General features: G+C 37.9%; 2 protein-coding genes across 9 annotated transcripts in view; one reads left to right on the top strand and one right to left on the bottom strand.

Annotated features, from left to right (window-relative positions):
* Positions 1-10,151, top strand: part of N4BP2L1 (NEDD4 binding protein 2 like 1) — a 35,078-nt gene extending 24,927 nt beyond the window's left edge. Inside the window, exons 5-6 of one of the 5 annotated variants that reach the window (XR_004044791.3) lie at positions 940-1,032; positions 10,106-10,151. Coding sequence is in view for 1 of the 5 variants with exons in the window: in XM_070044075.1 (XP_069900176.1) it covers positions 10,106-10,112 (7 nt within the window). In the remaining 4 variants the exon portion in view is untranslated. The other 4 variants (XM_070044075.1, XM_070044076.1, XM_060287961.2 and 1 more) reach the window with 4 other exon arrangements.
* Positions 37-14,427, bottom strand: part of BRCA2 (BRCA2 DNA repair associated) — a 53,095-nt gene continuing 38,704 nt past the window's right edge. For 3 of the 4 annotated variants that reach the window (XM_030882534.2, XM_060287958.1, XM_060287959.1), the window contains 7 exons: positions 12,778-12,899; positions 10,080-10,278; positions 9,689-9,852; positions 9,459-9,597; positions 4,132-4,376; positions 2,109-2,255; positions 37-1,225 (listed from right to left, as the gene is read on the bottom strand). In XM_030882534.2, coding sequence (XP_030738394.1) covers positions 584-1,225; positions 2,109-2,255; positions 4,132-4,376; positions 9,459-9,597; positions 9,689-9,852; positions 10,080-10,278; positions 12,778-12,899 — 1,658 coding nt within the window. In that variant the 3' untranslated portion in view covers positions 37-583. The remainder of the gene's footprint in view (positions 1,226-2,108; positions 2,256-4,131; positions 4,377-9,458; positions 9,598-9,688; positions 9,853-10,079; positions 10,279-12,777; positions 12,900-14,427) is intronic. The other variant, XM_030882535.2, reaches the window with a different exon arrangement.

The raw sequence follows: 14,427 nt of genomic DNA, 5'->3' as shown, positions 1-14,427 counted from the left end.
TTGGAATCATCAAAGGAAAGTACATTGAGGGTTCTATTTTTCTTGTAGTCACGCTGACTTAAGGATAAAGAATTGGTCAAAAGAAAATACCACTGTAACATCTTACTCATCCTGACTTTTTTGATCAGGATAAAACTGTATTAGAACCAACATGTGCATTAAGGAAAACTGGTTCATAGTGGGTTACCTCTTAAAAACAAACCTAAAATAGGAACTAAACTAAGAGGAATTATATGAGTCAAAAGAACTGCACTTTAGAAACCTAGTTTCTTTTAATTGTAAGGACACAATCTAAAAGAAACAGGTATGTTTACTTCGTTTGTAAAATAATATTTATAGTGACCAAATCTAGTCATAAAGATTCAAAGGAGATTTTTTTCTTGATTAGTTAATATACAGTCACAGTTTTAAGATATATAATTGAAATAAGAGTAGAAGCAGGCGAAGAGCATTGCTGTGATATACAAGCACAGAGATAAATTTTGAACTTTTTCCTTTTTCTCATTATGCAAATTCTGATGTAGAGTTTGAAATTGTATATGTTTTACAAACTGGAAAGGTTGTATCAATACCTAATTTATCATCATTTTGGTTTTTGTCGCCTTTGCAGTCTCTTGGATGTAGTTTTCATTGTACTTGTGTCCTGCATATTAGCCTTCTGTTCTTCAGTCCCGGCTCGGGAATTCCCTTGTTCTTTGACCACAGATGCAGTGTAAGGCCTTTTCAGTCTGAGATAATCTTTTGGACCAGTGGGAGTAGTCCTAGTGGACTCACTGATAGATTTAAGTTGATTTTCTCCTGCTGAACCAGACAAAAGGGCTTGGGTATTTATCAGGGCAAGTTCTTCATCAGCTATTGAATCACCTTCCAAAACAGAGATGTCATTAAATTTTTTAAGTGGAGTCATCTGAGGAGAATTCAATTCTTTTTTCTTCATAGGTGTTTCATATTTGGTGCCACAACTCCGTGGTGGCTGAAATGCCTTCTGTGCAGCTGGAGAAACAAATGTACAAATGGGACTAACAGGTGGAGGTACGGGCAATCTGCTCAAGAAATCCAAGGCTCTTCTCTTTTTGCAGGTTTTTGGGTCATCAGTCTCTTTCTCTCCTTTGCAACAAGACTTTGAAGTCATTTGGGCTGCTGCAGGTGTGGAGACAGACTTCCCTTTTAGCTTACAAAGTGATAACGGACTTTGATAATCCATCTCACTACTGGGAGAAGACATCTAATAAAAAAAATTAAGTAGCCTATATAATTATGTCCCAATATATAAAACAAAATCAAATTAGCTTTTCATTAAAAAATATTTAAATGCCACACACTTTCATTCTCCTAGTGGCTATGATTTCAAGAGACATTCATATTATTATTCCAGAAGGAAATATTTTTGCATAAGAGGATATAAAAATGACATGAAAAGAAAGATGAAGATTAAAAGCTAAACAGGAGGTAGGGGACATAACTTACGCTTTAATCTTTTCCTTTTTGTTATTAACAAGTTAAACAAAGATAAGCATTTAAAAACCATTTTAAGAATACAGACTGCCTGTGTTCCTACTTTTCTAGTTTTGTGACTGGAGGCAGTTGCTTAACCCCTCCTGTATGTCATAGTTTCCTCATCCGTAAAATGGAGATAATTTTTATCTCAGAGGGTTGTTGTGAGGATTAAATGAGTTAATATACATAACTTAGCAAGTGTTAGCTAAAGAATTAGTCCTTAGCCAATATTACAGACTTCAGCTTGATTTGCTTTTATTGTGATTTAAAGAGTTAAATCAAATTGAACTTAGAAACAACCCTAATTATATAGAATAGTCCTCCAAGCAAAAAGACACAGGCAAAAAAAGTTTCTTCAATCAAATGTACTTGGAATGCTAAAAATCAAAGCAACTGTTTATAAAATTTGCCCCAAAGAGTGTTACACTCTGGCTTCAATAAACAAGATAAAATTTCCAGATAACCTATACCTACAGGAGGCACTTAACAATTAATGACACTTTCTAATTAAGTTTAATTACATTTTATCATGTTTACTAGGTATACATCAGAATATGTTGTTGCCTCTCTATATAATATTTATAAAATTCCTTAAATTTCGATTAACTTACCAGAAACTTATTTCCTGTACCAAGGACTGTTTGAGCAGTGTGTGGTGCTGAAGTATAGTCTTTAGTCGGGGTGGACCACTTGGGATTATTTGTATTAAGTATACGAATAAGCTTGTTTTCTGCATCATTGCAAAATATATCGATATTCTAAGAAAATAAATTGGAAGAGCTGTTTTGTAAAATGCAAACCTACACATTCATGTTTTCAGAAAAGATAAATGGTTACCTTTAAAATCAGAAGCAAAAAATGCAGACCAGAAAAAAAGGATGAGACACCCCAAATTTGATAGCAACTGTCAACTGTTAGAGGGAGAGAAGGAAAGGGGTGTGTGTGTGTGTCAGGGAAATAAAGAAATGTAAGAGAGCTTCCCAACCATCTGGTTTAATCAGCAAGTTATCGTATGATACTGGATTTGGGACTCAAGTCTCAGTTTTATTTACTACCTAACAGCCGTAAATCATCTAACATCTCACAGAGTACTCCTTAGGTTAGGAGTAAAATGAGAACTGCTTCATGTCTGTTCCAAGAATTAACTGAAATAACATTTGGTTATACCACATGAAACTGTTGTTTCAGAAGTCACAAATGGTCAAATACCAGCAATTTGGTTATGGTTTAACCTAATTTCTAAGAGCATTTTGTTAAACTTTAAAATGATACATAAATGACACTCAGTCATCTCTGAACTGCCCTTGAATGGTGTCAGAGAAAATCTGGGATGTAAGCAATAGGTACTCTGCATGGGAGCCAAATAACGAATGTAACCCCCAGTTTAGAAACCAGATAAATCAGGGTGTTATTCTTCACGATGTGCATCAAGTCTAGGTAAAACATACAAACTTTCTTTATATAGCTAGCTACTCTAATGCTTTTAAAATATTTTATTTATATGAATTTTGACTAACACACGTTTCAAATATTAAACTACAGAAAGAAGAGGCTTATCTTCTGTAGATTTTTCAAAAGTTAGCAATTTATAAAATCCAAAATTTTACTGGGAGGCAGCATTGCATAGTAGTTAATAGTTTGGGCTCTGCATTTAGATGGCTTAAGTATGAATCCTGGTTCTACCAGTTTGGCTGTGTGACTTAACTTCTGTTTCTCATCAATGAAATGGGAAAACAGTTCCCTACTTCAGGGGTCCCCAACCCCCCGCCACGGACTGGTACTGGTCTGCGACCTGTTAGGGACCAGGCCACACAGCAGGTGGTGAGTGGCAGGCGAGCGAGCGATCTGCTGCTCCCCATCGCTCGCATTACCGCCTGACCCACACACGGCCGCCCCGCCCCCTCCTCCCCCGCCCCCGTCCGTGGAAACATTATCTTCCATGAAACCTGTCCTTGGTGCCAAAAATGTTGGGGACCACTGCCCTACTTCATAATGTTGGTGGGAGAATTAAATGAGACAGGCTTAGAATGAGGCCAGACATACAGTAAGCACTCAATAAACTTTGTTCTCCTATTTGGTATTATTTCAAATCAAAAACAGGTATAAACTGTATAAAATATCAGATATAGAGTTTAAAATGTAAATTAAACAAAATTTTTTTTCTGGCTGTGCTGCATGGCATGCAGGACCTTAAGTTCCCCGACCAGGGATTGAACCTGCACCTCCTGCAGTGGAAGCATGGAGTCTTAACCACTGGACTGTCAGGGAGGTCCCTAAAATGTAAATTTGGATTCTAAATGTTATTAATTAATTACACTGCCAAGTGCTGTAAATCATGGGTAACTCATATAAGTCTTGTTAACCAATTTCCAGTTTGCCTACACGGTCTATATATCTCTGAACATCCTTCTCACAACTTTTCCTAATTCAGTTCTTTTCAAATCACTCTTTTCTCCCTGATAGCTAGCTGTCACTCAATATCTCCTCAGGTTCATGAACAATTGACATATGATGAAAACTCAACTTACATTATACATCAACAATCCAATTTTCATAAAAGCTGCCACTTCCTTGACATTTGACTTGAAATAGGAAAATGCCAACATGCATGATAATGCTCAAAGCAAATTTTACCTCAATAGTATTTTTCATTTTGTGGAACGTTTCTCGAAAATGGCCCTCCTTTGGACTGGCAGAAAACATGGAAAAATCTCCAGCAAATAAAGTAGGAATTCCTGATTTGGACTCTGGTAGCCACTGGAGGTTGCTTGCAGCAATTAACATGTGAGGTTTAATAATGTCTTCATTAAGATCTATCCAAAACTTTATTGCCAATAAATTATGGCATTCATCTGATAAATAGACCAAAGGAGCAAGACCTAAAATGGAAAAAACAAAATCCAAAAAGTAGAAAACAAAAAATCGAACTTCATTTATGTATGTGTTAGATAAATTTACAAATACAAGGAATCTCTAAATATGGCCATTTTGGTATGCTAATGGTAAAAACAAATCAAAATAACTAAATTTAGAGAAAGCTCAGGATTTCCAAAACAACCTGTTGCTTATGGTGCTAAAATTTCAATGCAATATGACAACACATTCTGTTACAGAGGCCATGGGGAAGCAGGCAACATGTAAGCTGAATAATGAATAGGGGAAATTCATCAAGATGGGAAGGAAAAGGCCATTCTAAGCAAAGTGAATGAATTTTTAGAGGTAGGAATGTTAAATGCTTTAGTGGATCAAGAATGTGAAACTGTACAGTTTAACTGAGGTATGTGGGGTGGTGGTTCAAGGCAGGAGGTTGAATGTTTTTTCAGGCATCTGAAGGAGTTTTGGTTTCATTTTCTAAGGGCCAGGGAGCCACCAAAGGTTTTAAGCTAGGAAACATCATGATTAGATTTAGGTATTGGAGAACTGGTATTTCAGGCTTAAGGCGGCACTTCGAAACTTTCTGATAGAAATTTCTTTCTCTCATACTTGATGTCAAAATAAAAAGAGGAAGAAATGTCCACCAAAAACATACAAATAAGGAATATCCTGATATAAAATTTAAAAGTTGGTGATGAAGGAAATAAACAAGGTTGTGGACAGAACCAAACACAGGAGGGCTCAGCTTCTAGTCTCCTTCCCCATATTGGTGAAATGACACACATTTTAAGAATTCTGTTATCCTTAAATCTGAAGAAAAGCAAATAGAATGGGTATCCTTACTTTTTCTTCTTCTGATCAGAAATAATGAAAATGGCTATGGTGCAAAACAGGTGATCAAGGTTGACTGACAGGATAACAGTTGTGTTATGGGTTGAATTGTGTCCTGTAAAAGATGTTGAAGTCCTAACCTGTGAATGTGACCTTATTTGCTGACAAAAATCAAGTTGAGGTCATTTCAGTACATCCTAATCCAATGTCCTTATAGAAAGGGGAAATTTGGACACAGACACGCACACAGGGAGAGTGCCATGTGAAGATGAAGGCAGAGACTGGGGTGATGCATCTGCAAGCCACGGAAGGCCAAAGATTGCCAGCAAACCATCAGAAGCTATGAGTGAGGCACTGGACAGATTCTCACAGCTTTCAGAATGAACCAAACCTGCCAATGTCTTGGACTTCAAGTCTTCAGAACTGTGAGACAGTATGTTGTTTAAGCCACCCAGTTTATGGTTCAGCAAAGTAATAGGTGAGGTTACTCACTGAGCTAGGGAAAATGATCTAGAACAGAGTTAATATCTTCCAGGGATATGGAATATATAGTGGATAGGAACTGAAATACGCAGCCCTCATACAGTAACTAAGGGGGAAAATTGGTCTTGAGTACAGCAGAGAAAAAGTCAAGAACTGCAGTGGGATGCTGGCAAGTTTCCCCCATGCACCTCATCTCAACACCACAGTCTGCTGTGGGACCATGAGAACTAATCGCATGTCTGTCTCCACAAGAAGCCCAGGCTCCCAGTTCATCCTGCACTCCCCGGACTCAGTCTCCAGAGAGCTTTGCACATTGCCTCTTTGGACACCACCTCCGACACCTCCCTTCTTAGCCTCACCTCACTCTCTTTGCTATCAAATACCTTCTGACGGGCCTGAGTCAGGCCCTGGCTCTCTTCTCTATCTACTCCCACACCCAGCGACCTTATCCAGTCTCATGACTTTAATCATCACCTGTATGTTTATGACTTCCCAACTTATATCTTCAGCCCAGTCCATTCCCTTAGAACTATATCCAGCTGTCAAGTAGAAATCTCTAAGTAAATTGAGCAGCTAAAACTTAACTGTCCAAAACTGAGCTCCTGACCTTCCCTGCACACCTGTTTTTCTCGTGGTCAGCCCCCTCAGGAAATGGCAACTCCATTTGTCCAGCTGCTCAGACCAAAACCTCGGCCCTCACTCCTTGATTCCTCTCTTCATCCACACTGTCCCTCTACCTTCAAAATACAACCACAGTCTGACAATTTCTGGACACTCCCATTGCTTTTGTTTGCCCCAAACTATTCTCAATTGCCTAAATTTCTACAATAGCCTCCAGCTGACTTTCCTGTTTGGAGTCTCATGCGCCCTACAGTCTATTCTCAGTATAGCAGCCTGAGTGATCCTGTGAAAACCTCATCAGGTGGTGTCAACGCCTCTACTTGAAACCTTCAGAGAAAAAGTTAAGAGTATATGCAAGGACCACGCCATTACCTGGTCCTTCACTCCCTCCTCCCAGCTGTTACTGCTCACTCCCTGGCCCCTACTAATACTTAAAGGAACCAGGGAGGATCCTCCTGTAACATGACCTTTGTAATTGCCATTCCTCCTGCCTGGAATGTTCCTTCCCCAGATGTCCACATGCCTCTCTCCTCTAGTCCTTCAATTCTCATTCACATAACTTTGCGGTAAGGTCTTTCCTCACTTCCCTATCTAAAGCTACATTCCTCTCCCCTTCCCCCAATCCTACCTGTCACTCCCGACTTAGTTTTTTTCCTTAGCCATACTAAGAAAACTATATGTGCTATTTATTTTGTTTGTGATCTCCCTCCTCGACCATAATGTAAGCTCCATGAGGGCAGGGATACTTGTCTGTTTTGTTCATTGCTATATACTTAGCATTTAGAAAAGTGCCTGGCACATAAAAGGCATTCAATACTGATGAACTGAATAAAAGTTACGCATCCTCTATAACAATAATATAACGAGTGGAGTCACCCAAGTATGACCAAGATGAAATAAAATGCTACAAAAACCATGTAGCATATTAACATACTACAGTCAAAGAACACCCCACAAAGCACTAAAACACAACTAAACAAAAACACGTTAAATAAAAAGAGGAAAAGAGCAAAGCAAAAAACAAAGAGCACATCCCATAAAGTAAAGAAAACTAGAAGAACAAGAAAATTTCTGAAGTCCTCAAAACTGATTCATGCTGTTGAACTTAATAGGAACATATACTCAATGAAATAAAAGTTTGCATATGGATATGGGATGAAAAATAGCCCGGCAAGATAAAAAGGAGACTGCAGGACCAGAGAAATAAACTGAGGACACCAGTATACTATCATAATGGGACAAATGCATGCATTACAAATAGCAAGGAATAAAACATACCAATATATTGCAGAGAATAAAACTAGTGACATAAAGGCTGGATATAATCATGGTGAATGAAGCATAATCCAACATAAGACTAACTGCTGTCCTTGAAGTAGAAATCCCCAAAATGAAATAGATTTATTCAAAGATGTTACAGAATTTCTCTGATACAAAGAAAGCACTGAATCTGCAGATTAAAAGGGCATCTGTGTTCCAGGAGAACTGTATACAGACTGCTTATACTAAGACATAGCTTAAACTTTTGGACTTAAAAACTTATTCTTCAGACAACTAGACATAAAAAGACAATCACCTAAATGGGGGAAAAATTAGGCCAGTCCCAGACTGTTCAATGTCAAAAGAGCAATTTCTACAAAGTTCTGAGGGAAGAAAGAAGCAAGAACCCATATTATTATGGCTGCCAAAATACAGTCTCAGAATTAGAGCAACAGGTTCAGATTTCAAACATATAAGGAACTCATGGAATATGGCACATTTGAAACCTTCGTGAAGAAAACATTGACAATAAACCTTAGCCAAGGAACTGAGGAAGGGAGAAACTGTGACAGGGCAGTTGATAAACAAGAAATCCACTGACCTGAGACCCTACCCTGAACCAGGCACTGTTTTAAGAGCTGAGGATACAGCAGTAGCAAAGTGTCTGCCCTTAGAGAGCTAACATTCCAGAAGAGGGAGACAAAAAACCCCATAAATATGTTAGTGCTGGTGGGTGCTATGGAGAAAAATAAAGCAGAGTAAAGGGGTAAAAGTGCTAGGCTGGGAGCAGAGAAAGTACAGCTCTTTTACAAAGGGTGCTCAGGGAAAGGCTTCTTACGAGGTTGCATTTGACCAGAGACTTTAAGGAGCCAAGGGGGCCAGCTATGTGGCCGCCTGGGGAAAAGGGTTTCTGGGAGAGGCAGCAGTGAGTGTAAAGGCTCTGTGATGAAAGTGGGCTCAAGAATAGCAAGGAAGTGCAGTGGTTAAGAATCCGTATGCCAATGCAGGGGACATGGGTTTGAGCCCTGGTCTGGGAAGATCCCACATGCCGTGGAGCAGCTAAGCCCGTGTGCCACAACTACTGAGGCTGCGCTCTAGAGCCCGTGAGCCACAACTACTGAAGCCGGCGTGCCAAGAGCCCGTGCTCTGCAACAAGAGAAGCCACTGCAATAAGAAGCCCGCGCACTGCAACGAAGAGTGGCCCCCACTCACCGCAACTAGAGAAAGCCCGTGCAGAGCAACGAAAACCCAACACAGCCCAAAAATAAATAAATAAAATAAATAAATTAAAAAAAAAAAAGAATAGCAAGGAAGGTGTCAACACAGCTGAAGGGGGATGAGGGACAGCGTTCTGGGAGGTGAGAGTGGTGAAACCAAGTGCTGAGGGGGCCTGGCACAAAATAATCAATAAATGGAAGGCTTTCGTGCTTAAGATGAGACATAGTTGGGCCTTTACACTTGCCTTCAGATAAAATCTATGGAACAAGGTATGGAAGGAGGAACGAGCAATGTCATACTGAAGGAATAAAATATAAATGAATTTGGCTAAGATGTTGGAAAGTGGTAAAGACTGAAGTAGGAGGTGAAGGCTTGATAGCTCAGTGAACTGCAGAAGATTATAATTATTTGTCTAGTAATGACTAATATGCAAAACATTTTCTAGCAATTTCTTTAAAATTAAGTAGCACAGAATGGGATGTAAGTTGTTTCCCTGTAATATTGTAGAATTGCTTTTCATTAAGAATCGAGGTTAAAAAAGCTTACTTTCAAATCACTAGTTACCAAACTTACCTATTAGTAGCTCCAATGAATCACAAGGAAGACAAATTTTAAAATATAATGTTTTTCAAAAGCATCAATAAAAAGCTACCATTAAATACACTGTGTATTACCTATTTTTTTCACAACAGAAACTACAAATCCTATTAGGTCCACCTCAGAACAAGGTGGCTGGAAGTCTGGATCCAATAATTTGTTGAAGTGAAGCAGCTCCCTTGGCTGATAAACTTGTAATAGAATTTCATCTGAAGCCTACAAGAAAAAAAAAAATATCAGTATATGTAGATTCAATAAACAAATACACATCTATCAAAATTGAAAAATCATGATGAAAAATTTATACCGGTAGTTGTTGATACTGCGTTTTTTTTGTTGCTGTTAACTGTATGTTAGCTCTTTTGGATTTACTTTTAGATTTTGATGCTGCAAGATGATAGATTCTGTATCTCTTTCCCTCTGTTAAGAGAGAATATAAATCTGATGATGGACGCCAGATACTCAACACAACTAGAGAAAGAGGAAAAAGACACAATATAAGAAATGATAATCATTGAGAGTTCTTGTTTAAAAATAAATACTGAGGACAATAAAGGTCTAAGGGTTATATTATCTTTTGTGGGTACTGGTAGCCCATTTTTGCTCCTCTTAACATTTTATCTACCATTTGAAATAATTTTATTAATAATAATTTTTTAAACTTAAAATTGATAAAAACAAAAACTTTACATACTGACCTGAATCTTTTTCCTTTCTCTTACAGCTCGTGATACGCAGCTTCCACACAGGTGTAACATCTCTTGGTAAAATCTGTTCCCCTTGCTCAGCAGACTCCATAGCCTTCCTGAGTTCCACATGGATCTGGGCTTGCTTCTTATCATTTAACGTCTGTCTGTGATTATTCAAGGCTCTTAACTGCTCTTCACTAAAATAACCCTGTGTCCATTGAGTACATTGAGGCAGATGATTTTGGAATAAAAAGCAAACAAAATAGAAACAAACCACCTCATCTATTGTAAATGAATCTCTTTAAATGGGGTCAAAATACAACAGAATTTAGTTCACTTTAAGGATGTAACAATATAAAAATTGAGATTAATGTACTCAGCTTATCACATAACAAATATTTTCAAGTGACTTAAACAGTTTACTAATCTTTGTGACAAGTTTACCTAGGGCAGGGCTTCCCTGGTGGCACAGTGGTTAAGAATTAGCCTGCCAAGGCAGGGGACATGGGTTCAAGCCCTGGTCCGGGAAGATCCCACATGCCACAGAGCAGCTAAGCCTGTGCACCACAACTACTGAGCCTGTGCTCTAGAACCCATGAGCCACAACTACTGAGCCTGTATGCCACAACTCCTGAGCCTGTGGGCCACAACTACTGAAGCCCTCAGGCCTAGAGCCCACGCTCCGCAATAAGAAGCCCACGCACCGCAAAGAGAACCCAACGCAGCCATAAATGAATGAATGAATGAATAAATAAATATGAAAAATTTACCTAGGGCCAAAACAACCCTTACTTATAAATATACTCTGATAATCATAATCATCAACACTGACATTATAAATGGTTAACATCTGAATGCCTATTATATTTGAGAAATAGATCTATGTGTGGGTAATGTATTAATTCATTTAATCATTACAATAATCCTATGAGGTAGGTACTATTCCTGTTTCCATGTGGTAGATGATGAAACTGAGGTACAGACAGAATAAATAATTTACAGAGGCATATAGGAAGGGGTTGACTCAAGGGGACTCATTCTTATCCCCCTATAGTATAATTTCATTAACCCTGGAACAGTAGATACAATTTAAAACAAATATGTACTACAAGCACTTAGCTCTGCCTCTACATTTCTCTCCCAATCATTTAGCAAACTGGTGTTTGAACGTCCTGGGAACCTCACCCAGTATTAACAAAAAAAAAAATCAACCAAAAATAAAATAAATAGAAATCCTGACATATAACCTACTAGACTGCTGCTGACTTACCCATGTTAATACCCTAATCTATACTGAGAAGGGAGATTATAAAATCCCTGTGCCCTACAAAGGTCTTCCTAAATAGGCAGTGTTTAGCTTAAACATGAATTAAAAAAACAATATGTGATTTCAGAAGTCCCACAATACTAAACACTGTCACTGAAAACAAGTCCTCTTAACAGGGTATTTTAGAAATTGATGGCAATTTTTCCCTCTGAGAATGATTCAGTGACTCTCATAGAATCACATAAACTTAGAACCTTAGAGATAAGCTACTCTCAGGCTTTCCCCTGGCAGATGGCAGAGAGGAGGTCCGAGAGAGAAATCACCTGTCCAGCTACACAGGGGCAGAGCCAGGTCTAGAACTTAGTCCTCCAACTCTCATTCTGCCCCCTTTCTCCTTATAAGTAAATTTTATAAAAGGAAACCAGAATAACATTTTGTTAAATTTTATGGATGAAATTAAAACTATCTTCATAAGCTTCAACAAACATAAAGAGACAGAGGCAAATAATTTCTCAGGAGAGCATAATAAAGCCTTACAGACTTGTAGCAAGTATACTCACAGGCTTGAAACAGACTCACTTCCCACAGGGAGAATCTGAGTTGTAACATTTGGGAATATAAGGGAATTCTGTTCAGAATAGCACTGCTCACTCTCCGAGCAGAGTATTCTTTATTTTGAGGTCCCATTATTTAAGAAAGTTAAGGTTATATACAACATTTATTGTCATCAAATAAATGAGATTAATCAATAAACTGTTTTCCTAAAATTTCCCCTCCTCCCTATTTTGCAAACTAATCCTAGAATTTGCATTAATTAGATACCCAGGTGTCTAAAAATTTAGGAAGTAGCCTACCTTAATGTATGAAATGATACTCTAATAATAACATTTACATAGAACTTTGTTAACAGTACCCTTTACATACATTATCCAATTTGATCCTAAAACATCTTTTGTGCCCATTTTATAGCTCTTTCATATCCAGTTTGCTTAGCTAATCAATGGTTGAGCCATGATCTAAAGCCTATGCTATTTGTAACACATTTTTGTGCTTCTGAAAGTTTTCCACCTAAGTATCCTTAAGGTAGAGGATTATGAAATAAACTCTACGTAGGATCTGAGAAAGAGCTGAGAACATGGAAACTGAGACAGTGCTCTGAAGGTACTTGTTTTATCTTAAAAATAAGCAAGTTTTGCCTGCATTTTAAACCATACTTAATATATAAATTATTTAACCCTCTCATCCTCTATTTGGTACAGAAGTAGAAATGTAGCACCCTGGTTTGGTACATCACTGAGGACCCCATCACTGAGGTACACATCCCTTGGAGAAACACAGCATTTCAACACAGTGCTTCCTGTAGTGGCCAGATGAGTGACTATAGCTTTCCACCTTGAAGGATGAAGATTAGCCTCACTGTAGGCCAGCTTACTCTCTCACCTCAAGGTAACTTGGGTCTGGTGAATCCTTCACAGCTTCATAAAGTTCTGCACCATCTTGCAGAGCACGGACTTGCTGTCTTGTTAGTGCACGTGATGGTATACATCGTTCTGTTATATTTTCTAGGAAAAAAGCAACACTAATTAGCTGAACTATAAAGTTAAGAACTCTGAAAACTAGAGAACTCAACAAAAAAAACACCCAAAGAAGGAAGGTTAAAAATAAACCACTTATCTGCTAAAAGTTCTCCAGGAAAATTTGAAACTAGTGTATTCATGGTTTAATAAGTTCTCCTACAAAGAGTTTACTTCATTAGAGCAATTTGTAAATTTCATGATTTACATGAAATTTACATGATTTACATGAAAGTGATTTCATGTAAGTAAATGATTTCATGATTCACTTAATTATGAGCTAGTGATAATTTTAAGCAAATCAAATATTGAGTCCCATTTTCCTGCAAATTTATTTAGAACATGGAGTTAAACAATGAAGAAAATCATGAGATCCACCTCCTAGAGTAACGGAAATAAAAACAAAAATAAACAAATGGGACCTAATGAAACTTAAAAGCTTTTCCAAAGCAAAGGAAACTACAATCAAGACGAAAAGACAACCCTCAGAATGGGAGAAAATATTTGCAAGCAAATCAACGGACAAAGGATTAATCTCCAAAATATATAAGCAGCTCATGCAGCTCAATATTAAAGAAACAAACAACCCAATCCAAAAATGGGCAGAAGACCTAAGTAGACATTTCTCCAAAGAAGACATACAGATGGCTAAGAAGCACATGAAAAGCTGCTCAACATCACTAATTATTAGAGAACTGCAAATCAAAACTACAATGAGGAACCACCTCACACCTGTTAGAATGGGCATCATCAGAAAATCTACAAACAACAAATGCTGGAGAGGGTGTGGAGAAAAGGGAACCCTCTTGCACTGTTGGTGGGAATGTAAACTCATATAGCCACTATGGAGAACAGTATGGAGGTTCCTTAAAAAACTAAAAATAGAACTACCATGCAACTCAGCAATCCCATTACTAGGCATATACCCAGAGAAAACCATAATTCAAAAAGACACATGCACCCCAATGTTCATTGCAGCACTATTTACAATAGCCAGGTCATGGAAGCAACCTAAATGCCCATTGACAGATGAATGGATAAAGAAGATGTGGCACATATATACAATGGAATATTACTCAGCCATAAAAAGGAATGAAATTGGGTCATTTGTAGAGACGTGGATGGATCTAGAGACTGTCATACAGAGTGAAGCAAGTCAGAAAGAGAAAAACAAATATCGTATATTAACGCATATATGTGGAACCTAGAAAAATGGTACAGATGAACTGGTTTGCAGGGTAGAAATTGAGACACAGATGTAGACAACAAACGTATGGACATCAAGGGGGGAAAGCGACAGGGGGTGGTGGTGGTGGTGTGATGAATCGGGATATTGGGATTAACATGTATACACTGATGTGTATAAAACTGATGACTAATAAGGACCTGCTGTATAAAAAATAAAATAAAATTTTAAAAAAATAAAATCATGAAGAAATGCAGAACATAAAATTTTCTGCAATAAAAAAGGTAGATAAAAAAAGTAAAATTTCATATCCTTTAAGCATAAAAAACT

The sequence above is a fragment of the Globicephala melas genome, chromosome 18 (genome assembly GCF_963455315.2).
Source record: "Globicephala melas chromosome 18, mGloMel1.2, whole genome shotgun sequence".
Taxonomy (NCBI): Eukaryota; Metazoa; Chordata; class Mammalia; order Artiodactyla; family Delphinidae; genus Globicephala; species Globicephala melas.
Note: the sequence above shows the minus strand (reverse complement) of the source record. Positions and strands in the feature narration are given on the sequence as shown.